Source organism: Mollisia scopiformis (assembly GCF_001500285.1).
Source record: "Mollisia scopiformis unplaced genomic scaffold LY89scaffold_26, whole genome shotgun sequence".
Taxonomy (NCBI): Eukaryota; Fungi; Ascomycota; class Leotiomycetes; order Helotiales; family Mollisiaceae; genus Mollisia; species Mollisia scopiformis.
In genome coordinates, this window is record NW_017263606.1 from 899488 (window position 1) to 922894 (window position 23407).

A 23407-nucleotide genomic window follows, 5' to 3' on the forward strand; every position below is an offset into this window, starting at 1 on the left:
CAAAGAACACAACTCAATCTTGGGAAGAACATCTCGTTGGTTTCATATGTAGCTATTTGCGCCATAATTTCTTTTCCCATCCGTCTCCCAAGTGCCCCCAGTCCAAAGACGAATGCACAGAACTATCTATCGACAATTACCTCACTCCTCAACCTCAACCTCTTCTTCTTCTTCTTCTGCTTCCGCCGCATCGCCATTGACAGGCTCCTCGGATTCACCATTCACGTCAATGAGCTTCACACCTTCGCCTGCTAATCGCAGATAGTCTTCCCATTCAGGGAACAGCTCGTCATCTTCTCCAGGAACACCAATCGTCTTCGCGACACGACCTTTTTTCTCCTTCTCCAAGCTTTGCTTCCACAGACCAACGGTTTTGACAGCAACACTTGGCTTGTAAGTTTGGGCGAAAAGAACAGCTTCTGCAGTCCTGCCGGTCTTTGTCAAAAGATCGATGCAACCATCTACATCAGCCAGCTGCCAGAGACATGAGAATGCAACATTGTGAGCTCCAGCTTCCTGTGCCTGCTCACTCAAGGCTTTTAGACCATCTCGATCGCCAGTCGAAGAGTGTAGCAGAAGTAATGAGCCAAGATCCTTAGCGCTCTTGAAACATTTCGCTGCCAGTGCAATGTCCCAGCCAGCGAGAGCAGCATCGCCAACAGTCTTCCACTTGTGCTCTACATCGGCCTCTCGAGCGAGCTCCAGCGCAATTGGGAGGTGACCAAGGGCGAGTGCAAGTTCGAACTTGTGTTCGGGATCCGTGGCAACCTCGAGAGCAAGATCTTTATGGCCTTGACCTTCAAGGAACCGCGCAATCTTGTTCAGCTGGTCTGAAGGTATTGAGGGCAGGAGCTCAGCGGCTGACTCCATGTCATCTCGCAGGACAAGTGTCTGATACTCGACAACAGAAAGAGAAAGGGCGAATGAAGTGACATTGACATCCTTATCAGCCAGGTATATCCTCGAGTCTCGTTGAATATAACCAAGTAGATACATGGGCTGATCGAAATGTGAAATGGTGTATGTTTGGTCTCCGACTAAGTAGTTAAGACGGTTTGTGCTGTTGGTGTAGATGAAGCAGTCACCAACCCATTCACCAGTTCGGACGCTGAATCTGTTAGCACCTGATGATTGAAATCGGGGGAGGGAAAATACCTCTCATTGATGTCAGTAACAACTTCAAAGGCTGCTTCGACTCCGTCATCCTCAACTTCTCCAGCTTGAACTGCAGCAACATAGTTCTCGCGAGAAAATCGGAGAACGTAGAATGTATCTTCGCAAGCAATCGAGACTAGTTCTCCGTTCTCAGACCAGTAGACCTGTACCTGTTAGTAAAAAAAACATTTGAGGTGATGAGTAAATAAACCTCTTTCGGGTCTACTTCGATCCTTCGGACCAAACCGCCTGTCTGCCAATCGAAAAAGCCGACGCCGCCTTGCCCCTTAACGCCGAGCAAAACACCACCAGTAAGACCTTCAGCTTGAAACCCCACATCAAGTCCTCCAGCCTTCTCCACAAAGTTCTTGAAGATCTTGACGCTTGTGGTTGATTCTCGAATGGCGTAATCATTGCTGTTTTCCTTCGAACCCCAGACGAAATCCAGAGCAGAACCAAAAGCCTTATTTCTCCAAGCCAGAGCTGTATAGATGATGAACTCACCATCACCGCAAACAGACACAAATCGGCCGTTTGGAGAATGGAGGAGAGTTTGTGGATATACTTCGCAGGTACCGAGGTCTTTTGTTGGGAGGGAGATGGGATCGTTGTCTTTCAGGGAAGCATCTGTGCGTAATTAGATTTCGTCCACTCCAGTTTGACTCCAAAACTTACCACCACCTTTTATTATCGAGGAGACAACCTCGCTGTGTCGTGCCCAGATCAGCTTTCCAGATCCGTCCATCGACACTGCTGGTTCTTCTCGACCCATCTTCACAACCACGGCTCCTTCATCGAATCCGACCGCCACACCTTGCTTGCCTCGTTGGTAGCTAACACACCATGCTCTTTCCAGGCCATAGTTCAGCGATTGTTCAAGTCTGTATGTATTCGCATGCCAGATCTTGACGGTGCCATCCTCGGAACCAGAGATGATCACAGGCAGTTCTGGGTGATAGCATGCGAAAGAAACATTACTTGTGTGTCCTTCCAGTATCGCAATCAAGGACTTGGTGGTGTAATCCCAGACCTTGACCGTTCTGTCATCGGAGGTGGTAAGGAGGTATGGCTTATCGGATTGTGGGTAGTAGTCGACGTGGTTTACGCCCTTCGTTTCGTGTGCTTCGAGAGTGAAATTCGCTGTTGAGGAACCCAAACTCCAGATCTTGACAGTTCTGTCTAAACAAGCAGAAGCAAATGTATTGGTGTCTTTGGGATTTATGGCCAGTCCCATAACATAATGGCTGTGGCCTTCGAAAACCTGGACACATTTCCATCCTTTGTCCCAATCCCACAACTTGATGGTCATGTCATCCGAGGCGGTCAGAACGAAGGGTTGTGTGGGGTGTACGACGATCGCTCGAATATAATCTGGATGTGCTTCGAAAGAGGTAATCTTTTCAGAGGTATTGTAGTTGTATACTCGCAATTGGAAGTCATCGGAACCGCAAACAATCCAATTCTTTCTCGCAACGAATCTGCCCGCTCGAACAGGGACATCTGTCAACTCGAAGGTTTTGACTATGGCCTATTGTTGTCAGCGCATGCGGTGTGGAGAAGTAGCTAGCGAGGATGTACCTGAGTCTCGTAGGACCAGATATAAACATGTCCTGTTTAATATCGTTAACAACGGACTCGAGCTCGTGTGTGTTGTACATACCACTGTAAAGGGTGGTCAAGATCCATGGCTCAACTGGGTGGAAATCGATGCCCTTGACTCTCTCGCTCCTCGCAAACAACTGTCTCTGTATTTGGTACACCGAGTTAGTCGAGTTGGGTGTCATCTTGCCCACCAAAACCGTCTCGCGCAGATCCAGGCTCTTGTTCTTGGAATGGGTAGGGACAGATGGGGTTGATGCCATATCCAGGCTGTCTACCAGGGGATCCAGCATGATGGCCAGCTTCTAGCAAAAGAAATGCCCACGAACCTTCACGTCTAATCGCATTTTGTCCAAACACTACGCCGAATGTGGATGCGGTAAGGGAGGAAGAAGAAACCTGTGGCTTTCTTTCCGGCGACCGTGGCCGCTCGCGAGGAATGTACTGTTGTGATCCAGCGAGGATGTGGAGCGCGAGGATATAGCAGTATCAATTGTTGTTGTATCTTTGCAGAGCTTCGCAGATGAATCGTGGGCGGCCAAAGTTGTTGCGTTGTCTGCCCTGCGATTTCGATATCGTGGTCTTTCAACAGCTCGATGAAGGTGCGTTCGGGTATTCTCAAAAAGGACTAGCGCGAACAAGGCTTTGGTCATATAATATTCTCGCACTCTCCAGTCATTCCAATTCACTGAGAGATTTGCAAAGTATATTGTTATTTCTTTCATTTGACCTTTAAGCTGCCATCCGAGGCTATGCTGGTGATCTAAGGTACAAATAGCTACAGAACCTGACCGCTATGATGCAGGATATTTTCACAGAAACACCCCGCTTGCTTTCCAGACCACCCATTTCGCCATAAAATCATACAAATCAAAACCATCTTCTCTATGCATCGGCCTGCACTCTCTTCACAACCTCAACGACGTGAGGGAAGAGTTTGTCTGATGAAGTCAACCCACAAACCTTTTCTACGACCTGTTCTGGCGAAGTGCCAGCCATGATCTTTGCCAATTCCGCACTCTCCTCGTCTCCCTCCACATTCTGGAATCGGAATGCCATCTCTGCAGCGTCAAGTAACGCATCGAAGGGTTTGCCCTCCTCAGCGAGTTCGGCAGCGGGGCCAATGAAGCGTTCCTTGCGACTCAGCTTTCTCAATGGCGCACGACCAACACGTTCGACAGCATCCTCGAGATGAGGGTTGCCAATGCGCTTGATGATCTTCTCCACGTATGCCTTTTGTTCTTCTGTCTCGATGCCATGCTTCCCGACGATCAAGGTGCTGGTCTCGGCGAGTGCCTTCCGGACCTCATCGACGATCATTGGCTCTTGTAGAGCGTCGTAGACGGTGGTCTTCTTGTGGTAGTATCCGTGGTATGCGGCTGCAGCATGGCCGGTATTGACAGTGAACAGTTTTCGCTCGATGTATGGGATCAGATCGTCAACCCACTTCACTCCCTTGATCGCTGGTGGTTCGTGGTCGTGGAATGGTGATCGATCGACAACCCACTCGTAGAACTTCTCGAGCTTGACATCCAAGCCTGCATTGGGGTCTTGTGCTGGCACGATACGATCAATGGCTGAATTCGCATACCGTGCTCGCTCGTGGTGGTCGTCAAGGCGGTGTTCGGGAGTGTGTTTGGGGTGTTTGATGTGCTCTGCGAGAGTGTCGGTTGCGCCGATTGCATTTTCGCAGGCAATGACAGCTATCGGTGTGGCATCGTTTGGTCGAGCATCGACTCCTTTGGCGATAACTGGAGCAATGAATTTGAGGATGTTGGGGCCAACGGAGCAGGTTACGATGTCAGCCGTTGTGATCTCGTCGATCACTTGTGCTTCGTTATGTTTCGAGTTGATGGCTCGGTAGTTGGTGATCGTGGTTTCGCTGGTTCCTTCTGCTCCGACTTGGATGACTTTATATGACTTTGAGGCGTTGAGTTGGTCAATCACGCTGTCCATGACATCGCAGAAGACGACCTCATATCCTGAGTTGTGGAGGCTAGTGGGGGATTAGTCTGACGTCTGATAACACTCACGAAACAGCAACAAATCGCCGATGAGGGGTAGAATACTCACAATTCAGCAACGAATCCTCTGCCAATATTACCGGCACCGAAATGTACAGCCTTCATGGTGATGGCGTGTGGTTGGTTGGTGGGAGGAAGGCTGAAGCTATTTACACGAGGCAGAGTATGCGTAAAGTGGAGAGATCGAAGAGGTGGACTGATATCTTTCTGGAAGCAACTGTAATACGGTTTGAGGCAAAGCACACAACCGTTGAGGGGAAACAAGAGTGAGGAAGAGGCGCCGGGCTTAGTACTTATACTCCAGTGCAGGGAGTGGGCGTCAGTGAAGCGAGGATATGAAGGCTCACGAGCATGGAGCGAGGAGTCAGCGTACAAACAAGCAAGGCTGGAGAACTACGTCGGTGCAGTCTATGGTTTCATTCGGCCTGCCGCGAACCTTGCTGGGTCTATCTTGTCTTGGTCTAGGGAGGGGGGAAGTGCTCCTGTGCTCCTCACTACTAACCGGTCTGTCTAACTGCATCTGCATGATCCCAAGCCCCGTCGCAGGCAATGCGGGGAGACATTTCATCCATCTGTGAGTGGGCAGATGTTTGTTGCCGGGGGGCTTTTGCATTGGGTGCAAATCATCATTGATTTGCTGGTCTCGGCATGGGATGCGGTCTATATGTGAAGCTACTAACGCCCATGACGCAAAGTTGCCGTATCGCAGTTTCGTACCAAGAAATGCGAGCAATCGCAATGGTGCTATTGCCCAGCGCGCAAGGAATGCGATCGGCGGGCCTGAGGGGAACACAGAGCCGAGAATGGTTTGAGCGTATGTGAGGTGAGGTCAATTTGCTTCATCGAAGGATGCAGAAATGAGAGAGTGAGCGCGGGGTGAGGATCAGAAAGAGGGAGAAGGAAGACTGAGAGAGTGATGATGATGATGGAGGGGCATAATGCATGGAGGGGTAATGACCGAATCATAAGCACAAAATCGAGACTACGATTCACGACAATTTGGGCGTCCAGTACAGTATCATCGATGAGAACGAGGGCCAGAAAAGACGCAGTTCGTATGCCGCACTTACTTGGTCGTTTTCGTGATCATGCTTCGTTTCTTTCTCCCTCGAATAAAGTTACCCTGGGTCTCGCTATGCTGCTGCTACTGACTCGGAGAAGCCACCGAATAATCGATTCGTTATCTCAACAGCGTCGTCTACTGGACGTACGGAGTCTGAAGAAAAGTATGGCGATTCTCATTTACCCACCTCGGTCTTATTTGTTCCTGTTGATCCATCCTGTTCCTCGCCTTCTCGCCTCCCCTTAAAACCTTTCGATCAATCACAAGCCGACGTTGGCCCGTTTACCCTCCACCCGCCGCAATCTAGAATGGACTCAAAGATATCGTGAAGCATCCAAAAAATAATACTGCCGAAACGCACGCAAGAGACTGCAAAAGACTTTTCCACGCTGCCACGTCTTATTTGCTGGTCGCCGTCGAGATCCACTCTTTGTAACGATACATGGACCTCTCTCTGTCCTTCTATCACATTCGACAACACAGCCTCAATTCCCTGCTCCGATGGGTGAATGGTGAACAGTCTTGCGCCATTTTTCATTTATTCAGACGCGTACTGCGGGAACCTGTAAGAATCATGTACAGGTACAGTACAGTACATCCTCACCTTTTTCCTCACATGCAAAAAGCCCAAAACGAAAGATGCGTGAAGGACATCTCTACCGGTCATCTGTTCGCCCTGGATATGTCGCTCAGGCCTAAACGGGTCGTCATTCACTCTCTTCCACCCCTCCTGCAGGGCCCCTTTTTCCTTTCTTTCTCCATCACTCACTCCCAGGAACGTGCAAAGTGAGGCAATTTCACGATACTTTAGTGTTAAACATCACCTCCCTAACGGACCGAGGGACCCCGTGGGAAAAATCGAAGGTGAGAAGTGGATCTCGCAGGCTCCGAATCCCCCCGAGAGACTTTCACTTTCCACGTGTAGCCGAGCTGGGGTCGTGAACTTAATCATTTCCACTTTTGCACTTCACGATGAAGGAGTCTAGATGTTGAAGTGGGCCCATTGAGAGGTGGAGACTGGATATCACATGCCCTGTCATGTGATGAAGGTCCCGTGATAGTCCCGTGATAGTCCCGTGATTAGATTTCTCGCTACCAGCCCGAGATTTTACAGTTTGTGGACTCAGCCCTATGTCAGTTTCTAGATATACTAGTATGATTTTCGAGATTGCAAATTTCTCAGTCAGGGCACCAAGCACAACGGATTAAATGGCCACAAAGAAAATTCGTCGTCGTTTCAAGGTTCCAGGTCTCTATCTCTCATGTCCAGTCCTGACAATGAACGCGTTTGGGAGATTCAATCTTCCGTCGATGAATTTGGGGATACACATTTGGAGAGAAGTAGATGACATAACTAATGATGCAACGATTTTTCCAGAATTCTCTTGAGTCATTCGTCGTGTGTTCTGCTTGACCAAAAAGGGTAAGAGCACCTCTTGATTATCTGGGACCGATCAGACACTACGGACATGACAGGTATCTAGTCTGTAGGGTTTGATTGTAGGGCAGTTGCAGTCAGAATCGAAATGGACTTTCATAACCTCTGAAATTTGGCTTGATTTCTGATTGTCTCAGACTCACTCCGGGTTCTGTCTTCTTATGCTGTAAACAAAAACGTAATACACATTCACACATTCACCGCACATCACACTCGTTGGAAACCATACTTGCTGAAACACACATACTTGACTCTCGTTATTCACAACATAGCGTTTGAACCCTCTTCGCCATTCGAAAGAGCAAGACTCGGAAAGACCAGACAGCACCACAGCACCACAGTCCAAAAGCCTCTCTTCGCTCTACAACATGCCTGGCGTTCATCTTCCCAGCCGTCTAGGCTCGCTCAGACGCAGCGAAAAGAGCAAAGGCAAACAACCCGCTACGGGCCTTCCTTCCAATGATCTCGATGCGGACTGCGACTTTGATCCCCGAGTATTCAACCCTTTCGACCAACCTGACATGTCCCTCACGGCCGATGGACGACTGACAAAACCCTCTCGACTCGATCCCTATTCTATCGTCGACTCTCCGCAACAGACGCTGACTCAGTATCTGGACGCCGATCTCCAAAGACGGAAGACTTTAAGAGCAGCAGCATCTCGCTCTCAACGTAATGGAGGCGAAGGAAGTAGTTCTGGACCATCACATCGACGAATTCGCGCTCTTCGCACAGACGATGGAGTTCCTGGAAGCTTGAATGACATTCAACAACCTCCTCAGCGAGGAATGAGACCGGGTCCAGTGTCCCATAGGGCTTCTAGATCTGTCCGTGAAGGAACCAAGGACATCATGTCTTCACCACAAACCATCCGACGAGTTTCCGTATCCCGTACGCTTGGTAAAAATGAAGCTCACATCGTATCGCCCAGCTTCCATAGACCCATGCCAGCATTGTTGGAAACATCCGGAGAGCAGCTCTGGGCTACTGCCGAACAGATATTGGAGCCGCGATTGATCCTGCCAAGACCGATGTCATTGAATGAATGTCTGGAGAGCCATCTCCAGCGACGCACTTCGAATCGAAGCCCAGATAGTGGGGTCTCTGGTGTCTCCACCACTTCTAAGGAGGACTCGAAGGGCAAATCGAGAGTCGGTGACCATCGGCTTTGCAAATCCGGCCAAGAGATTGATCCAGCAAATATATCACAGACAGACCAGCACCTGCGAGGTCGTCCTCGCACGCGACAGAGAAGATCTAAATCATATTCCTGTCCAACTAGAAGCAGCGAGTCTTGGCTGGATAGTACCGAGGCGCGACGTGGTCGACCACAACGACGATCTGATGATCGCCCAAGGAAGCGAGATCGCGCCTCCTCAACTGAGCGATATCAGCAGTGGTACTTGAAAGAGATCCAAGAAGAGCTCCATGCTCGAGGAAGATTCGCAGTCATTCTTCAGAGGCAAGAAAACTTGAAAGAAGAATTGCTTGAAGGACATCTCCAGCGTATCTTGGATTCTGCTCGACGTGGCCCAGATCCAATATACACGAGCGAACTTACGGCGGACCTCACTGGAGCTGGGTACGATAAGAGGAGATGGATCAGAAACAAAATACCGATCAGGATTCACGATGTTCGCCAGTTGAAGGCCGTCTCCTCAATACGGTGGACGCCAAAAACAGAAGCAACAATGACATCCGCGCGAATAGCGGATGTAGAGGAGACTGGAGAAGTCCATGTAAAGCTCTCAGACAGGATCAAGATAGGGTGGGCCAAATTCCGGGCGAAATCTAATCAGGCAGAGATTGAGGATGATAAAGTGCATGAATGTCTTGTTGGAAAACATCATCCCAAGCTATGCCAGGAAAATCGGTTAAGACGTCAAGTAGGGGCAATACCTGGGAAGATTTGTTGAACAATGAAGCATCTTGACTCTCGACAGCGATTTTGATTGGCAAAACTGATAGACTAAGGGATGAAACTTTGGGCTGAAAAGCTGCTCCGCATTCCGGACAACAACTGTGTACATTCCTAGAGATCCGGGTATATACATCATCTCTGCGCATCGACTCCTCGACCGTGAATCATCTGCAGTACCTCACACCCAACAGAAGCTTCTTAGATGTACATCTTCAGCCGCGCCCTTCTCATCGCAAGCCTCCTTGGCTTCGTACTTTCAATCGTACTCCACCCCATCCACGACTCGCCCCGGAAAAGCATCCATCACAAAGACTTCCCCTCTATCACGAACATCGATCCTCCCGCTGCGGGATCATGCCTCGCAAACGGACGTAAGAAACTCAAAGCCATGCACACGACGAGCACTTGCTAACGAACGCGACATAGTCTTGTGTGTAAAAGACTCAGGATGCTGTTCCAAGAATTGTAGCGGCAGAGTCTGCAAGCCGAAACTTGAAGGTCGTCTAGGTCTTAAAAAGAAGCAAGCTCCGTACAAAATCAGACCGAAAGCCACGAAGCAGGAGAAGTCGGCTGGGGTGAGGACTGCGCAGATGGAGCAGTGGGTTACGAAGCAGAAGCCGCTTGGCAAAGATGGGTTGCAGAGTCATCAGCCGAAGGAAGATGTGTAGAGTTGAGAAGTAAGCTTGTTCTCTTCGATCTTTGAAAGCTAGGATGACTGACGGAGGGTACTGTAGTAAGTTGCAAATATGCTGGTCAATGCTACAGTAAGGCATGCAAAGGCAATAGGTGCATCGAGGAGAACTTGGAGGAAGGGAAGAAGATGACCGGCGCCTCCATCATTGGGCACGCACTAGAGAAAGTAGAAATCTGCTTGAATGAGAGCTATCATTGTAGTTAACTAAAATCAAACTAAAATGCCAGGTAGTGGTTATTGATGCAATGCCGTAGAAATTTTTCAACTGATGATTCTTTGACATTCTGTGTTGCACCGATAGCCCTTGATTTCTGGGACGTGAAAACCGCGCAGCACTGGCTGCGGCAGCTCGTTTCGTGAACTTGGGGTATGATTATTGCCTGGATTGCTACAGATGTTGTATGTGCTCGATACCCAAGTAGGTGTTGATAGATGCTGTTGCAAGGAAGAAAATTTGGGATGAGCTCGCGACATCGACCCCGCCAAAAAGCAAAATAAACATCCTCTTCTCCCACCACAACCACAACCTCAACATCACAATTATCCTCGACCCCAGTACCCCAGCAGATGCGCAAAATGTCGATGCATACAGTAGCCAATCTACCCCGCCTCTCCTCTACCACCCTGTCCGAAATCCTCTTGTCGAATTCCTCCTCGAATCTCGATGCCTCGACCCCTCCCTCGAAGATAGCAATAATAGACGTCCGAGACGACGGTGAATCACCCTCTCCCTCCTCAACCATAACAGAAGCTGACCTCCAGCAGATCACATAGGAGGCCACATCAAGCACTCCATCCACGCCCCATCCCACACCCTCGACCACAAGATCCCCGAACTCGTCCGCAAGCTCAAAGACAAGGAGACCGTCGTATTCCACTGCGCATTATCCCAGCAACGTGGACCTTCTGCGGCTCTGCGGTACATCCGCGAAAGAGAACGATCGATGGGATTGGGAGCACATATCGAGAGCGGGAGTGGGGTTGGGCAGGTGCTGAAAAAGAATAGGGAAGACGAGGCACAAGAGGGAGAGGATAGGGATGCTGAGTGGGAGGATGTTGAGGAAGAGAAGAAGGAACAGAAGGTTTATGTGTTGGATAGGGGATTTGTGGGCTGGCAGGAGAGATTTGGTGAGGATCCGAGGCTGACGGAGGGGTATAGGAAGGAGATCTGGAAGGATGGGTATTGATACAAGATAGAGTGTCTTGCTTGGGGCAATGGTATTCTGCATGGGCAGGAGTTCATAGACGGAGATCATGGGAGACGGCTGCGAAGCCACGTTTGCTGATGCCAGAGCCTATGGGAAGGGCATTGAGACATCAAGAGGATATACCTAGCGACATGTGCTTCATCAGCTCGTCAGATCAACCATCAAGAAGGACACTGTAGTTCAGCAGCATGGAATTTGGCTCGCAGCCAATAATGTATTCGAAGCCGTAGGTAGGAGTTATGTCAATCACTCTCTACCTGACGGGTGCTTCTGTCTCTGCCCTGATGTTGAGGATGGCTCAAATCGATTTGCACGCTTTATTGTCTACTTGAACTCGATGCTTTGAGCTTTGCAAGACCCTCTTTCATGTGGTATTGTTGATTTCTATCTTCACGACGAGCGGGTTGCCGCTTTGCATCTCTTTTCACTCTCCAGCAGCAAGTGTTCTTCTGGCATCCAAAAATGGCTGCAAAGTACTACCTCGGAATACATACACGGTGTGGATCAGTCATTCAATCCTATTCCGTACTTGCCTTTTACTTCTTCTTTCTCATATAGAGTGATTAATATATATTGTTTGCACTTGCGTTCCAGTTCCGCGCTCGTTTCATCACTGCCATGGAGCTCCTACGATCTTCATTTCCTATTTACTAGATTACCACAAGTATTCTAGATTTCAACGAGTTCTCCTCGGCGACATGATATTCGCTGTCTTTCGTACAGCAGATCTCATACACCTGCAGTTAAGGGAGCTAACGTCATCATGTGACCCCACACTCCGTCATGATTCAGCCTCAACACTGGTACCCCAAATGTCCGGCAAGGCTGAACCCACTTAGACCTCCAATCAGATCAAGTATTTCCCATCGATAGAAGGCTACGGTTCTTGGCTGATGAGGCTACCTCCCTCTATCCTTCTCTAAACACACTTGTCTCCTCTCGACAATTTTCTAGAACACTTTTAGTTTCTTTCCATCAGAGCGATGACGGAGAGAGTTTGAACATTATGATGTTTGACGTCCGTTATATACCTGGGACTTCTGCAGCTAAACCGTATTGTCTTTCCACATTATCCAGAAACATCAATATCATGTATTTCCCTAGAGACGTTCAGCCTGCCGCCAGTCCTGAATGGTGCAGCAATTGGGACAAGATATTTCACCCTCACAAGAATTGCCCCAAACCAACATCTACCACAGCATACTCTTCTGCTCCATCAGCTTCAACAACACCCGCCTACGATCCCCGTCCGGATCATGGTCCTGATCCAATCACTATGGTCATAATATTCGTGGGTGCATTTATTGGCCTTGCAGCAATCATTGCCGTCATATCTTCTATCGCGAAGGCTAGCATACAAAAGAGGCGACTTCGAGAGCAGGCTCGTAATTCCCACAGAGTCCGTTCACAGCCCCAACCAACTCTCAAATCAAAGTTATCCAGCTGGTGGAATAGACAGAAATCTGGACGACGATCGAGATCTCGAGATGTTGAAATGGGCAGATTCAAAAGAGGTCTCAGCCGCGTCCGGTCCATCGCAAAATCGAACCCAGAACTCAGCAACGTACCTCCTGTCGGCGTACAACCACCAGCTTCAGACCCCAACACACCTCAACGGCTACGCAGATCTGGCGAGGCTGTCGTTAGGTCACAAGGAGTTGAAGTGGAACCAAGACGCAATCCTCCTCAATACGAGAATACACCAATATCGGATCAATTCATGTCAGCCGCGGAAAGGGGAGTTGAGGAGACGGTAGCGACGCCTCCGCCGACTTATAATCAGAGAGCGGGAGATCGTTATTTTTGGGAAGATGATGGAACGCCCGCACCGGGGTACACGCCATTTTTACGTCGGGAAGCAAGGCCGAGAGATTGAGAGGTCAGAGTGTTCGGAAGTGAGGCGAGCTGTGCGGTAGAAGATGACTGCGGAGGACGTTCATAGATTCTGGCACCCTTTTCTGTCAAGATATAACGTTGAACGCAAACGGGACTAGAATGAATATAATCTTCGTTAACAAGCTGCAAAACAACGCCTCTATGGTATCCACATGTGCCACCAACGCCTCGCAATGCTTTCAAACAATCGACCGCTCGCTAAAAGATGCAGCTCTTCGCTCAGAGGTAGAATACAACGCCAAACCATGCATTCGTTAGATCATTAGAAGCACCATCCAACCTCAGCCTCACTGTTGCAGCGACGGCCCAATACTACTCAAATACTGACACCTCGCCTGCTGACTCGCAGGCACAACCTCCATAGCAACATTCGCCGGATCGTTCGTAAAATGTATTCTCTGCATACTGGAAGCACTAAATGTTCCCCAGGTCGGAGCAGTTGAAATTTTGTGTGTATTCGGATCCCCAGTTCTGATGAACGAAGTCCAGTATCCTTGGATGGTGGGGATGAGGGCATTTTCTGGTGCGGTTGATGAGCCCCAGATACTGCCAGATTCGGCGGTATGCGTTACTCCAAGGCCAGATGCAGCGTTGCCTGCCTCAAGGACATCCCAGCTGTGGCAGTTAGTATGAAAATAGGAAGAGTAGAGGAGAGAAACCTACTGATAATTCCAGCTTTTGTCCACTCCATGCGAAGAAAGCATGGAGCTAATATTGATTCCAGGGCAGATATATCGCATGTCGCCATATGCATTCGCTGCTGTTTGCCAAAAGACACCTTTGCCCGGGAACTGCCCAGCTTGTGGGTAGAAATTATCGATCTGAGCGAGGTTCGCGGCTGTCAAATTGACAAAATTGTCTTTCAGAAAAGCATGGAATTGGGCCGAGGTGTTGATGCCCGTAGGAGTGAAGATTGTCCCTTCGTTTGTGTCGTCGCCGAAAATCGAGGGGATCTTGACGAACTTGCCCTGAGCAAAGGCGTTGTACGTGTAGTCTTGAGTAAAATTTCCGTCGATGACAGGAGAGTACATGAAGACTGGGTCTCCTCCGCTTCCTCCCGGTGTGGGAATATTGGGATTATTGTCAGCGATGGTTTCAATGTTGACGTTCCGAAGACAATTGAGACTGTCCGTGGTGTTGCAGCCGACTCTCTTCGCGAGAGCATCGTATTGGTACTGAGACTCTTCAACCGTAAGTTGGGCGCCAAATGATTGACTTTCCGCTGCAGCTTGATGGAAGAGACCATCGTTACGGCCGCCGTAAGCACTCATGTGTAAGTCCACAGAGGCACCACCAGCTGAAGCACCGCCGATAGTAACGCGCGTGGGGTCTCCACCGAACTTGGAAAGGTCAGCGTTCGTCTGTTACTCATCGTCACCGAACTTACCAAGTGAATGTATTTTTGAATCCATTCAAGTGCCTTCCTTTGATCTAGCAGTCCTGCATTCAAGTCTCCATCTGACTGAACTTCCTTGCTAGCGAGAAACCCATAAGGACCTACACGATAGTTGAAAGTAACTACAACGATATCATGATCTCCAGCGCTGATGAGACTAGTGCCGTCAAGGTCCGGAGCCGATAGAGTGTTGAAGCCACCACCTTGAAAGTAGATGAAAACTGGATGAGAGCCCCTGCTTGTTGTCGGTGCAAAAACATTCAGAAAGAGACAATCCTCCGAATTAGTTGCAGAGAGACTTGTTGATGGACTTGAATGACAAATAGGCCCTCGCTGTAAAGAAGTCAGTACATGGAGATCCACGGACGCAATAAACCCACAGTATTAGCAACATAAGTTTTGTTGTCCGTCACAGGATCTTGCGGAGCTCTGAATCGAAGATTGCCAATTGGAGCAGCAGCATATCTGATTCCCAACCACTGACTGACACCACTTGCGCCATTTGCTCCTTGGTAGGTAGAATATCCTAGATCCACATCCAAGCTGATATTGCTAGAATGAGCATGAGCACGAGCTCGAAGGCCAAACACCAAGCCACAGACGAGCCCAACGATTAACATTATGAGTAGTAAAATAGTACCACAAATCCAGTAGAAGAATCGATGAGTGAGATAGGAGAGACTGGTCTTGCCAGGTATGAGAGGGAAGTAGGCCGTCATCTTGATATATTAAATCGCCGGAGCGAAACCCAATGCGATTCACCCGGGCACTGGATTCACGGTGACTCGGCTCTCGTCTTGGCAGAAGTCAAAATGTGCTTTCCCCGGATTCCCAATAATGGGTGAATAATGGACCGAGCAAGATAGCATTGGCCTTAGCCTGATCACCCTCCCTGTCAGCACCAAGCAACGAGGCTGAACGATGCACTCGTCCACATCGTTTGGACGACCGAGCACCTCAAGGCTGATGTGAGAACTATGTGCATTGTTAGTTGATGATATAAGTTTTTGACCAAAAGACGGTGATCAGCGATCGAAACATATCGAAACGCACGACTAGAAGTGGTCGCGTGCCCTTCTGCCTTTTCCCCGACGACCACTAGGTCGATGAAGAAAGTTTATGTCTGCCATGAAGAAAGACTTCTTTGATCTGGTGACGGGAAACACCGGCTAGTGTACGATGTTGGCGCTATATTGCAACGAACAGCGAAACGGGGGAAGGAGAGCTTTTGAGGGGAAATACCACATACATGAACGTTTTACCTCGGACGGGCAAAAATGAAATGCCAAAAATGCAGGTACAGGTAAGGGTTGAGATTATCCGCGAATAGAAGCAATTTGTGGTATACGCGATCTCGAATGTGAGAGGAAAGCGCAATCAGGCAGTACCACCGTATATATATGTACGAAATGCAAAGAGGGGAAGAAGAACTGGTGATGAAATAGAAAAGACGCACGATGAAATAATTGAGCTGAAAAGGATGACCGAACCCTGAGATTTGCGTTTGGCGCAGACACCATTTCTGAATGATCAACGCAGGGATCCGGCAATGGCACAGCCCAACTCAAACACGTGCATGGGAGAAGATTGGGGTGGGGGGCTCTGCGGCGCGCATGAAACGGATATTTGTTTCGTCGCACAGAGAATCTACTCCTGCATTATTAGTGGAAATGGACTCGCTTTAACGACGGCTACTTGAACCTTTGATGTGTTCTGTTGTTCTACGTCTAAGTGAGGAAACTTTGTTCATCAGTCCATCCATCCATATGGCCAAATCCCGACCTCCAAGTTACCCGCCAGCTCCTCTCGTATGCTGCGCCTTTCCACTTTTTCCTTTCCTCGGAAGATCGCCCCGACTAAGGACAGCCAAGCAAATCTTATTTCTGTTTCCAATCAAGAAGCTTAGTTTTCAGTACGACACTGCCATCCGCCAGCCTGCATATCGTTAGATTCTTCCGATCGAGCAAGGTTTGCCGACCGTTCTCGGCCTTAGGGACAAGTGAGCCAGCTTATCGTCTGATGTTTGACTTTTTTGACTGCTGTCGTCGAGATAGGGCTGCTTCCGGAACGAACAGATTGCTTGGCACGGTGTATTTTCAGACCGTTGCTGCCTGCGCTCTTACATCTAGCGGCGCAGCGTCAATGACATATCCAATGGATCCGAGGACATGGGCGCAGTATCACGGCGACATTAGATGGACCCCTGAATCATATGAAGGGCGCACAAGGGAGAAAGAATCGTTCACTAAGTCGAGCAACGTCACTGTCTATTGTCCTGCTTCAATGTTGGCCAGCCTGCCTATCGACGGACCAAAATCTCTTCACGAAACTCTCCCGTTTGCCCTCCATCCCCAAGCCCAGGACATATGTGTTGGGGAGAGTATGTCAACTCCAAAGATACCATCTCTATCGCAATACATTCCTGTGTGTTGAAGACGTACGGTAAGCATGCATTTGTGTAAATGGAATGATATCCAGTTCGAATTTCGCCGGTCCCAAGCTCATTGGTCCCAAGATCCTATCACAATAGCTTTACCTGAATGGCTGACTTCCTGGTCAATGCTTTTTTCGACCATGAGAAGTAATTCTTTCGTCCTGATCACTAATTCTGTACTTTATTAGCACTCTAAACTAGAAGGGCGAGATGGGCTGCATACCTTCATACTGCAGAGTATAGCTCACTGCTTCGTCCTCATCATCTCGGACCAATATGGGGGTAGCGCCATCGTCTCTCTCCTTGACCCTCATTTTCAGACCGACATTTTCGCTATTGTCGGCCCAAAGAAGTCTCTCTCTCTTCTCCCCTGACATTGTTTCGGGATTGGATCTTGCTTGCGCAGCTAACCAGTGCCTTTGAACTCTTGTGACTCCATCAGAAATGTTAACGCATCCTAGTAGTAGTCCTCTTGGCCCAGGCTTAACTACATTCGTGACCGTACAGAGTTGGCTGAAGCGCTCGTGTGCCTCCAGGTGGACATTTTGACAGACGTACTCCTCGTGGTCATCGACGAGGTCGTTGGCCGCCATAATGAAAGAACCACCTGCAGGATGGCGTCTCACAGTCCTGCGTTCAGCCTCTGGTTTCAAGGGTCTGAAGTGCGAATAGAGGCCAGCCAGCTTCCCGAGTTGTCCAATCTTACATTCTTTCAAACCTGCATATAGGTCTGCCTCTGAGGACTCGCCCGATCCATCTAGCTCCGATGTACCAAGATATTCGCAACTCAGTGAGGGTGTCGATAGTTTGGTGGAAGGGTGGTAACATTCGAGTAGAAGATTCCTATCCTTCAGTTGGGCGATGTCTATCAGACGGCGATACAGTATTCCAGCGATCAAGGAGTGGAAGCGATGGGAGGTAAGGGTCAGAGGAAGGAGGGAGATGGTCGAAAAGGTCGAGAGGATCGAAATGAGGATCTGATGTTTGCTTTTTCAGCCTTGTTCCGCCACAATGTTTCAGGGGGAAATCGACGTACCTCGTTTGGCAAGGCGCCAATTCCAGTGGGCTGGACCACCATGTTGTCGATTAAGTATTTTCAAAGAGAACGAAAAGAAACAAAATGGAGAAATTGAAGCGAGACGGAAAACTTCTGCGAGGACGAGTATATATATTGGAGAGGTGATCAATCCCGGAAGCTCTGTCTGGCCTAGAGTATTGCTAGAGCTGACAACTTTCCCGCGCTGAGCAAAATGGCGCTTGATCGATATCTATTAGTTACCGTATCAGCGAGTTGAAAAGCGAGGCGGTCTGCAAAATGCAGGAGTGGATGGCCAATTACTCTGCTATCAAGTATCTGAATCCCAATCTGGATGTTTGCGCCAGCCAGGTACTTCAGCTCGCAGCTCGCTGCTCCCTTGGTTGGTGTCGGTGGAATGAAGATTGCTGATTGGGGGATACGGTATCTCGCTGAGAGTTTGAGGAAGTGCAACGGGGACGATTGCGACGGTCCTCTTTATATTGATGAAGACGAGGAAGAGATAATCAAGGGAAGAAGGTTTGAAATTCGTCATTGTTTCGGCCGAGTTCACTCATCCCTGTCAGACACACGTGACGTACCCCGCTACCCCTTTTCCCTCATGCTTTGAGCCTATCGTTAAATCCCAGTTGACAACACAGCAACAATTAATGACAAATTCCTCTCCGTTTTAGTATCTTGGAATTTGACCTTATAATTCATACCTCCTACCACCTTGCGATTCACAACAACCACTTCTCAAGAAGTACATGAAATGAGCCACAGTAGGACTAAGAAAGAGTATGAATGTAAGAATCGGGATTACTGTTAGGGCAAACCGTTGTTTTGATAACTTCATCAATGCGTTGTTTACACCCAATTTCTTTCGACTCTAACTTGCCTCTACCTCACCCACCTGAATTCCTTCCTCAAAGCCCTCACCACTGGACAATTAAAGATGCCGATCGCGCTCACAATCACTTATGGAAGTGTGTATCCACCATCAATAACCAAATTTGCTCCTGTCGAACGTCAATGGATATGCGCAAGCCACTCGTGATCACTTACCAGTCATGTAACTGCTTGCATCACTCGCCAAGAAGACATAAGCCCCCTTCAACTCGGCAGGTTCACACAACCTCGCCGCAGGAATCATCCCAAACCACTTCTCCCTCCATTCCTTTGGATGGATGTCAAGCATATCCGTCGCAATATACCCCTGCTTTGGTAAGTCACATGCATTTCAACTCAAGGGTTCTTACAGGCGAAACACAATTGACCCTCGCAAACTTAACCCATTCAACACTCAAGCACCTAGCAAGCTGTACAACTGCAGCTTTACTAGCATTATAAGCTGCCTGCTTCTGCGGGATATTGACCAGAATAGCACTAACACTCGCGGTGAAAATTACATTTCCAAATCCCTGCTTCTCGAATATTCGTCCAGCAGCTTGCGCAGTGTAGAAAGCTCCGTTGAGATTAACATTCATGATCTCTTGAAATTGTTCAGGAGTATAGTCCAATCCCGCATGATGCGTGGCAATGCCCGCATTCGCGACAACGATATCGAGAACTCCACTGCCAAGCTCGGTTCGGACGGTGTCGATGGTAGATGAGATTTCTGGTTGATGGGTCACGTTACATTTGTAGGCTTTGACCGTTTGTCCAGAGGCTTTAATGGCGACTTTAGAGCCTGCTTCCGCGAGACCACGGGCTACTTCGAGACCAATTCCCCGAGTGCCGCCCGTCACGAGAGCAGTTTTGCCTGCGAGAGAAAAATGGGAGAGGAGGGGGGCATTTGGGCTTGGGTGTGCAGCGAGAGACATGGTTGTGGTTGGGACTTCGGTTGCGGTGGAATTGTGATGGTTTAGGTGAGTGTGGTGATGCGAGGAGTGGGAAAGGCAAGGAATGAGCTTTTAATACCGTCCAACATCCACATGCACGACGGACATCAGTCGACCTGGTCTAATTCGGCTAGTGTAAGGCCATGAATCTTGTGACAACGCAGAGTTTGAGCGCCAAGCTTCACGATCACAGAACATGGTGTTTGAATCGCCCAGTATAAATTTGGTGAAGCCTCGAATACGAAAAGGGGGTTCTCGCTTAAAGTTGTCTATTCACTTGTTTCAAAACAGATTGATCATAGAACGCCTTCAATAACGACTTTCAAAACATCTTCCTGCCCCTTCTTAACCAATTCGAAAGCCTGTTCTGCGTCCTCAAACTTGAATCTGTGTGTGATGAGAGCCTTGACATCAATTTTACCAGATGCGACCATATCTACTGCTGTTTCATAACATCCTGCCGTGTATCTAATCGACCCCTTGATATTCAATGCACGAATGCAAGCTGTCGTGATTGGAAAGACGACATTCTACCAGTTGTCAACAATGTTGGGAGTTACCAGATGTTCAAACTTACCTCCTTCCCCATCCCAGCTTGCACATACGTCCCGCCCTTCTTAGCAGCAAATACACCAGCCTGGATACAAGGCTCTGCTCCGGTACATTCCAAAATAACATCAGCTCCTTCTCCAAGTCCAAACTCTGCAATAATTTTCTCTCCAATCGCACGACTCGCATCGACGGGATCCACGCCTGCGGGAGCTCTTCCTGGCACGAATACTTCATCCGCAGCATATTTCTTTGCAAACTCGGTCCTCGCCTTGGAAATATCAACTCCGATGACCTTCTTCGCTCCATACGCCTTCGCCATAGCTTGACAGAGCACACCAATCGGGCCACAGCCAAACACTATAACCGTCTGATTCGCTCGCAAGTCCGCAACTTTGCAAATCTGAACAGCGACTGCAGTGGGTTCGACCATGGCGCCATCTTCCGCAGACATGTGGGCTGGGATAGGGTAGCAGTAATCACTTGCTACAGTGTAATACTTCTGGAGAGTCCCATCCCAAGGTGGTGTTGCAGCAAAAATGGTGTCGGCGCAGAGATTGTATGCTCCTTCACGGCAGAAATTGCAGTATCGACATGGGACACCAGGTTCGATTGCGACTGACGAATATCAATACTTTCCCGATTCCAAGCAAGGAAGGCACAAACCTCGATCTCCAACTTTTAGGTTCTTGACAGCTTTACCAATCTCCACGACTGTGCCTGAACTTTCATGGCCAAGAACGATTGGACTCGTCAGAATAAAGTCTCCAATTCTTCCACGTTGCCAGTAGTGCACATCACTTCCACATATTCCAGTCTGCTCAATGTGGACTCGGACATCGTGCTCATTACGAAGTTTGGGAATCTCTCGGTTCTCAATGGAGACATTTTTGATCGAGTGAAGCACGAATGCGGGGTTCTATAGGGGTCAGCTTACAACAGTGGGATGAATTCACGTGACTCACCACTTCTGTGTTTGTTACTGAAGGAGACATCTTCGAGAGGGTTTGAAAGTTGAGAGAATGTTTGAAGAAGAAAAGAGAAAATTGAAGGTAAGTCGATAGAATGAAGCAAGAAAGGCCAAAACTTATGATCGGATTTCGAAGAGCAGGGTGCGGGGTCGCGAAACCATTGGGAGACGCGACGGACTACAGCTGTCCGCAATTATTTTTCAATGTCAACAACTTGTGATTTCACGTGAGGTGGAGCACATTCTATGAGTATGAATGCCCTACTTATAGGGATTTGTCAGGTCCTGGTCGCCGAATTCAGAGAGGTAATCTCCAATCCAGCTAACTGTCACGAGACCAAAATCACTTGAAAGTTTCTCATCGTATATTTGATATACTTGGTCCTTTTCAAGCGTCACAAAGGATACGCATTGTCAAGTTGAGAGAGAGTTTCACACGAGAGGATACATAGACAGCAGTCCAGCATGTAGGAGACTCGCCATGTGACCAGTGTGAGGATGACCCTGAAATTGCATGAAATGTGCTCTATGTATGAAGCTCCCTGAACTAGTTATCTCGTAAGGAGTAGATACGACAATTGGATGGACTTTCTTGTTTCTGATTGCTATCTCTCGTCCAGGTTCCTGAGTTTGGCTTGGAGAGACCGGAAACGCTCACCTTGGCAACACCAAACGGAATGCTGGACGTTGGATGTTGACGGAGGATGGCATCCGTCAACAAGCGAAAAGCTTCACCCTGTCCTTAACTCTGAGTTGGATCTGTGCTCCGTTAACGCATGTATGACAACCCAATTTTTGCAACTCTGGGATTATCGATCAGGCATCGAGGCCTGTACTTCTACTCACTCTTCCGGCGTTGGCTACATCTTTGCTTCATCATAGCTTTACTCTCTATTCATTGTTATCCTAGATCTAACAACCAATATTTGACACCAGAATGGCAACGAACGGTACACGAAAATCCATTCGCGCTGTAAATCCACCTGTCGCAGATAGTGTCTTCCAGTCATTCCGCTTAGATGGAAAAACTGTAATCATCACTGGTGGCTCAGGCGGAATTGGGTACGAAGTAGCAAGAGGTCTTGCAGAAGCAGGAGCGAATGTACGTACTACCTCTGTTCCTCAATGATTAGAAGATTGACTTGCGCTTTCCAGATTGCTATCTGGTATTCGAGTTCTAAGACTGCTCAAAAGCAGGCCGCAACCATCGCTAAAGACTTCAATGTTAAAACAGCAACTTACAAAGTACAAGTCGAAAATTACGCCGAAGTAGAAGAAGCCGTGGCCTCAGTGGTCAAAGATTTTGGTCGTCTCGATGTCATGATTGCGAACGCTGGAATCCCATCCAATGCAGGCGGACTGGACGGGACGGTCTCGGATTGGGATCATGTGAGAGCAGTGGACTTTGACGGTGCTTATTACTGTGCCAGAGCAGCGGGTTTGGTCTTCAAGGCCCAAGGATATGGAAAATGCATTTTCACCGCTAGCATGAGCGGATATGCTGCAAATGTCCCCCAGGAGCAGAGCTGTTTGCAAGGCTGGTGTTGTAAGTTTACTGCACAATGGGAGAAGGTTTCCTGCTGACTTGATTTCTAGATTCATCTTTCGAAATCTTTGGCTGTTGAGTGGGCGAAATGGGGTGGAAGGGTGAACTCAGTCAGTCCTGGGTACATCGACACTGAGATATCTGGAGACTGTCCGTTTGAAATGAAGGAAGCATGGTATGATTTGACACCTCTCAGGAGGGACGCGGATCCAAGGGAGTTGAAAGGGGTTTATCTATATCTCGCGAGTGATGCAAGTTCCTACACCACAGGAGCAGACTTTGCTATTGATGGAGGTTATACTGCCAGATAGAGAGAACAACTGTGTCTTCTCTTGTAACCGCACCCACTGTGTCCGAGAGAGCTCTCGCCTAGCAGAAGCGCAATAGCGAATACACACTTCTAAAATTCACAACAGGTTCAATAAACTATAAGCTGTAGTTAAATACAGATCGTGCAGTGCAGCCGCGACTTTGGCTTTTAGTGTCGTGTGAGAAGATGCGACTTGGTCGTGGCGAAAGTGGGGTTACTTCCTTTGGTTCGGTTGGCCGAGACTCATGTCAAGGATGGGCCTTGCACAACATCGAACGGCAAAGCAGATACTACTATCAGAACAGCAATCAACTCATGGTGACAGAGCATGCCTTCTCGAATAAA

General features: G+C 48.6%; 13 protein-coding genes across 13 annotated transcripts; 7 read left to right on the forward strand and 6 right to left on the reverse strand.

The window, feature by feature from the left end:
• Nucleotides 1–21: 21 nt before the first annotated feature.
• LY89DRAFT_627155 (Coatomer, beta' subunit) lies at nucleotides 22–3187 on the reverse strand. Its single transcript, XM_018211136.1, has 6 exons — nucleotides 2816–3187; nucleotides 2734–2765; nucleotides 1831–2683; nucleotides 1367–1782; nucleotides 1156–1319; nucleotides 22–1108 (listed from the first exon to the last, which is right to left on the reverse strand). Exons 1-6 carry the CDS (start codon nucleotides 3045–3047, stop codon nucleotides 142–144), a joined length of 2664 nt encoding a protein of 887 aa, XP_018064916.1. The 5' UTR covers nucleotides 3048–3187; the 3' UTR covers nucleotides 22–141.
• Nucleotides 3188–3463: 276 nt separating this feature from the next.
• LY89DRAFT_689759 (putative mannitol-1-phosphate 5-dehydrogenase) lies at nucleotides 3464–5318 on the reverse strand. The gene is made up of 2 exons (XM_018215965.1): nucleotides 4828–5318; nucleotides 3464–4750 (listed from the first exon to the last, which is right to left on the reverse strand). Exons 1-2 carry the CDS (start codon nucleotides 4881–4883, stop codon nucleotides 3640–3642), a joined length of 1167 nt encoding a protein of 388 aa, XP_018064917.1. The 5' UTR covers nucleotides 4884–5318; the 3' UTR covers nucleotides 3464–3639.
• A 224-nt stretch (nucleotides 5319–5542) lies between these two features.
• LY89DRAFT_263953 (uncharacterized protein) lies at nucleotides 5543–6185 on the forward strand. Its single transcript, XM_018206299.1, has one exon. The coding sequence runs from the start codon at nucleotides 5695–5697 to the stop codon at nucleotides 6085–6087; it is 393 nt and encodes a 130-aa protein (XP_018064918.1). The 5' UTR covers nucleotides 5543–5694; the 3' UTR covers nucleotides 6088–6185.
• A 1462-nt stretch (nucleotides 6186–7647) lies between these two features.
• LY89DRAFT_740272 (uncharacterized protein) lies at nucleotides 7648–9195 on the forward strand (the record flags this gene model as incomplete). Its single annotated transcript, XM_018220568.1, has 1 exon — nucleotides 7648–9195. One exon carries the CDS (start codon nucleotides 7648–7650, stop codon nucleotides 9193–9195), a length of 1548 nt encoding a protein of 515 aa, XP_018064919.1.
• Nucleotides 9196–9402: 207 nt separating this feature from the next.
• LY89DRAFT_740273 (uncharacterized protein) lies at nucleotides 9403–9868 on the forward strand (the record flags this gene model as incomplete). The annotated part of the gene is made up of 2 exons (XM_018220569.1): nucleotides 9403–9571; nucleotides 9627–9868. 2 exons carry the CDS (start codon nucleotides 9403–9405, stop codon nucleotides 9866–9868), a joined length of 411 nt encoding a protein of 136 aa, XP_018064920.1.
• Nucleotides 9869–10229: 361 nt separating this feature from the next.
• LY89DRAFT_627160 (uncharacterized protein) lies at nucleotides 10230–11439 on the forward strand. The gene is made up of 2 exons (XM_018211137.1): nucleotides 10230–10609; nucleotides 10660–11439. Exons 1-2 carry the CDS (start codon nucleotides 10462–10464, stop codon nucleotides 11079–11081), a joined length of 570 nt encoding a protein of 189 aa, XP_018064921.1. The 5' UTR covers nucleotides 10230–10461; the 3' UTR covers nucleotides 11082–11439.
• Nucleotides 11440–12027: 588 nt separating this feature from the next.
• LY89DRAFT_723737 (uncharacterized protein) lies at nucleotides 12028–13033 on the forward strand. Its single transcript, XM_018218842.1, has one exon. It carries the CDS (start codon nucleotides 12109–12111, stop codon nucleotides 12976–12978), a length of 870 nt encoding a protein of 289 aa, XP_018064922.1. The 5' UTR covers nucleotides 12028–12108; the 3' UTR covers nucleotides 12979–13033.
• Nucleotides 13034–13285: 252 nt separating this feature from the next.
• Nucleotides 13286–15014, reverse strand: LY89DRAFT_596536 (triacylglycerol lipase-like protein; the record flags this gene model as incomplete). Its single annotated transcript, XM_018209928.1, has 4 exons — nucleotides 13286–13613; nucleotides 13662–14338; nucleotides 14386–14727; nucleotides 14775–15014. 4 exons carry the CDS (start codon nucleotides 15012–15014, stop codon nucleotides 13286–13288), a joined length of 1587 nt encoding a protein of 528 aa, XP_018064923.1.
• A 1150-nt stretch (nucleotides 15015–16164) lies between these two features.
• On the forward strand, nucleotides 16165–16963 carry LY89DRAFT_264012 (uncharacterized protein). Its single transcript, XM_018206300.1, has 2 exons — nucleotides 16165–16836; nucleotides 16910–16963. Exon 1 carries the CDS (start codon nucleotides 16414–16416, stop codon nucleotides 16825–16827), a length of 414 nt encoding a protein of 137 aa, XP_018064924.1. The 5' UTR covers nucleotides 16165–16413; the 3' UTR covers nucleotides 16828–16836; nucleotides 16910–16963.
• On the reverse strand, nucleotides 16635–18299 carry LY89DRAFT_689765 (uncharacterized protein). Its single transcript, XM_018215966.1, has 4 exons — nucleotides 18168–18299; nucleotides 17865–18096; nucleotides 17052–17805; nucleotides 16635–17002 (listed from the first exon to the last, which is right to left on the reverse strand). The coding sequence occupies exons 2-4, from the start codon at nucleotides 17904–17906 to the stop codon at nucleotides 16896–16898; spliced, it is 903 nt and encodes a 300-aa protein (XP_018064925.1). The 5' UTR covers nucleotides 17907–18096; nucleotides 18168–18299; the 3' UTR covers nucleotides 16635–16895.
• Nucleotides 18300–18577: 278 nt separating this feature from the next.
• LY89DRAFT_656415 (NAD(P)-binding protein) lies at nucleotides 18578–19789 on the reverse strand. The gene is made up of 3 exons (XM_018212384.1): nucleotides 19106–19789; nucleotides 18912–19062; nucleotides 18578–18865 (listed from the first exon to the last, which is right to left on the reverse strand). The coding sequence occupies exons 1-3, from the start codon at nucleotides 19667–19669 to the stop codon at nucleotides 18825–18827; spliced, it is 756 nt and encodes a 251-aa protein (XP_018064926.1). The 5' UTR covers nucleotides 19670–19789; the 3' UTR covers nucleotides 18578–18824.
• A 146-nt stretch (nucleotides 19790–19935) lies between these two features.
• LY89DRAFT_627171 (GroES-like protein) lies at nucleotides 19936–21335 on the reverse strand. The gene is made up of 4 exons (XM_018211138.1): nucleotides 21202–21335; nucleotides 20903–21155; nucleotides 20265–20854; nucleotides 19936–20217 (listed from the first exon to the last, which is right to left on the reverse strand). Exons 1-4 carry the CDS (start codon nucleotides 21229–21231, stop codon nucleotides 19984–19986), a joined length of 1107 nt encoding a protein of 368 aa, XP_018064927.1. The 5' UTR covers nucleotides 21232–21335; the 3' UTR covers nucleotides 19936–19983.
• An 808-nt stretch (nucleotides 21336–22143) lies between these two features.
• On the forward strand, nucleotides 22144–23063 carry LY89DRAFT_656420 (short chain dehydrogenase; the record flags this gene model as incomplete). The annotated part of the gene is made up of 3 exons (XM_018212385.1): nucleotides 22144–22308; nucleotides 22362–22778; nucleotides 22803–23063. The coding sequence occupies 3 exons, from the start codon at nucleotides 22144–22146 to the stop codon at nucleotides 23061–23063; spliced, it is 843 nt and encodes a 280-aa protein (XP_018064928.1).
• Nucleotides 23064–23407: the final 344 nt, after the last annotated feature.

Bases quoted from the DNA above. Each gene is read 5' to 3' on its own strand.
- LY89DRAFT_627155 (XM_018211136.1), bottom strand. From the start codon at position 3,047: ATGCTGGATCCCCTGGTAGACAGCCTGGATATGGCATCAACCCCATCT. The intron at 2,766-2,815 runs GTATGTACAACA...GATATTAAACAG, and splicing joins CTTGACCACCCTTTACAGTG to GACATGTTTATATCTGGTCC. The intron at 2,684-2,733 runs GTACATCCTCGC...TGACAACAATAG, and splicing joins TCTGGTCCTACGAGACTCAG to GCCATAGTCAAAACCTTCGA.
- LY89DRAFT_689759 (XM_018215965.1), bottom strand. From the start codon at position 4,883: ATGAAGGCTGTACATTTCGGTGCCGGTAATATTGGCAGAGGATTCGTT. The intron at 4,751-4,827 runs GTGAGTATTCTA...ATCCCCCACTAG, and splicing joins AGAGGATTCGTTGCTGAATT to CCTCCACAACTCAGGATATG.
- LY89DRAFT_263953 (XM_018206299.1), top strand. From the start codon at position 5,695: ATGATGATGATGGAGGGGCATAATGCATGGAGGGGTAATGACCGAATC.
- LY89DRAFT_627160 (XM_018211137.1), top strand. From the start codon at position 10,462: ATGCGCAAAATGTCGATGCATACAGTAGCCAATCTACCCCGCCTCTCC. The intron at 10,610-10,659 runs GTGAATCACCCT...GACCTCCAGCAG, and splicing joins AATAGACGTCCGAGACGACG to ATCACATAGGAGGCCACATC.
- LY89DRAFT_723737 (XM_018218842.1), top strand. From the start codon at position 12,109: ATGATGTTTGACGTCCGTTATATACCTGGGACTTCTGCAGCTAAACCG.
- LY89DRAFT_264012 (XM_018206300.1), top strand. From the start codon at position 16,414: ATGTTTGACTTTTTTGACTGCTGTCGTCGAGATAGGGCTGCTTCCGGA.
- LY89DRAFT_689765 (XM_018215966.1), bottom strand. From the start codon at position 17,906: ATGGTGGTCCAGCCCACTGGAATTGGCGCCTTGCCAAACGAG. The intron at 17,806-17,864 runs GTACGTCGATTT...AGCAAACATCAG, and splicing joins TTGGCGCCTTGCCAAACGAG to ATCCTCATTTCGATCCTCTC. The intron at 17,003-17,051 runs GTATGCAGCCCA...AATAAAGTACAG, and splicing joins CTATACTCTGCAGTATGAAG to AATTAGTGATCAGGACGAAA.
- LY89DRAFT_656415 (XM_018212384.1), bottom strand. From the start codon at position 19,669: ATGTCTCTCGCTGCACACCCAAGCCCAAATGCCCCCCTCCTCTCCCAT. The intron at 19,063-19,105 runs GTAAGAACCCTT...TTACCAAAGCAG, and splicing joins GGGTCAATTGTGTTTCGCCT to GGGTATATTGCGACGGATAT. The intron at 18,866-18,911 runs GTAAGTGATCAC...GACGTTCGACAG, and splicing joins TGCAAGCAGTTACATGACTG to GAGCAAATTTGGTTATTGAT.
- LY89DRAFT_627171 (XM_018211138.1), bottom strand. From the start codon at position 21,231: ATGTCTCCTTCAGTAACAAACACAGAAGTG. The intron at 21,156-21,201 runs GTGAGTCACGTG...TGACCCCTATAG, and splicing joins CAGTAACAAACACAGAAGTG to AACCCCGCATTCGTGCTTCA. The intron at 20,218-20,264 runs GTAAGTTTGAAC...GACAACTGGTAG, and splicing joins AAGCTGGGATGGGGAAGGAG to AATGTCGTCTTTCCAATCAC.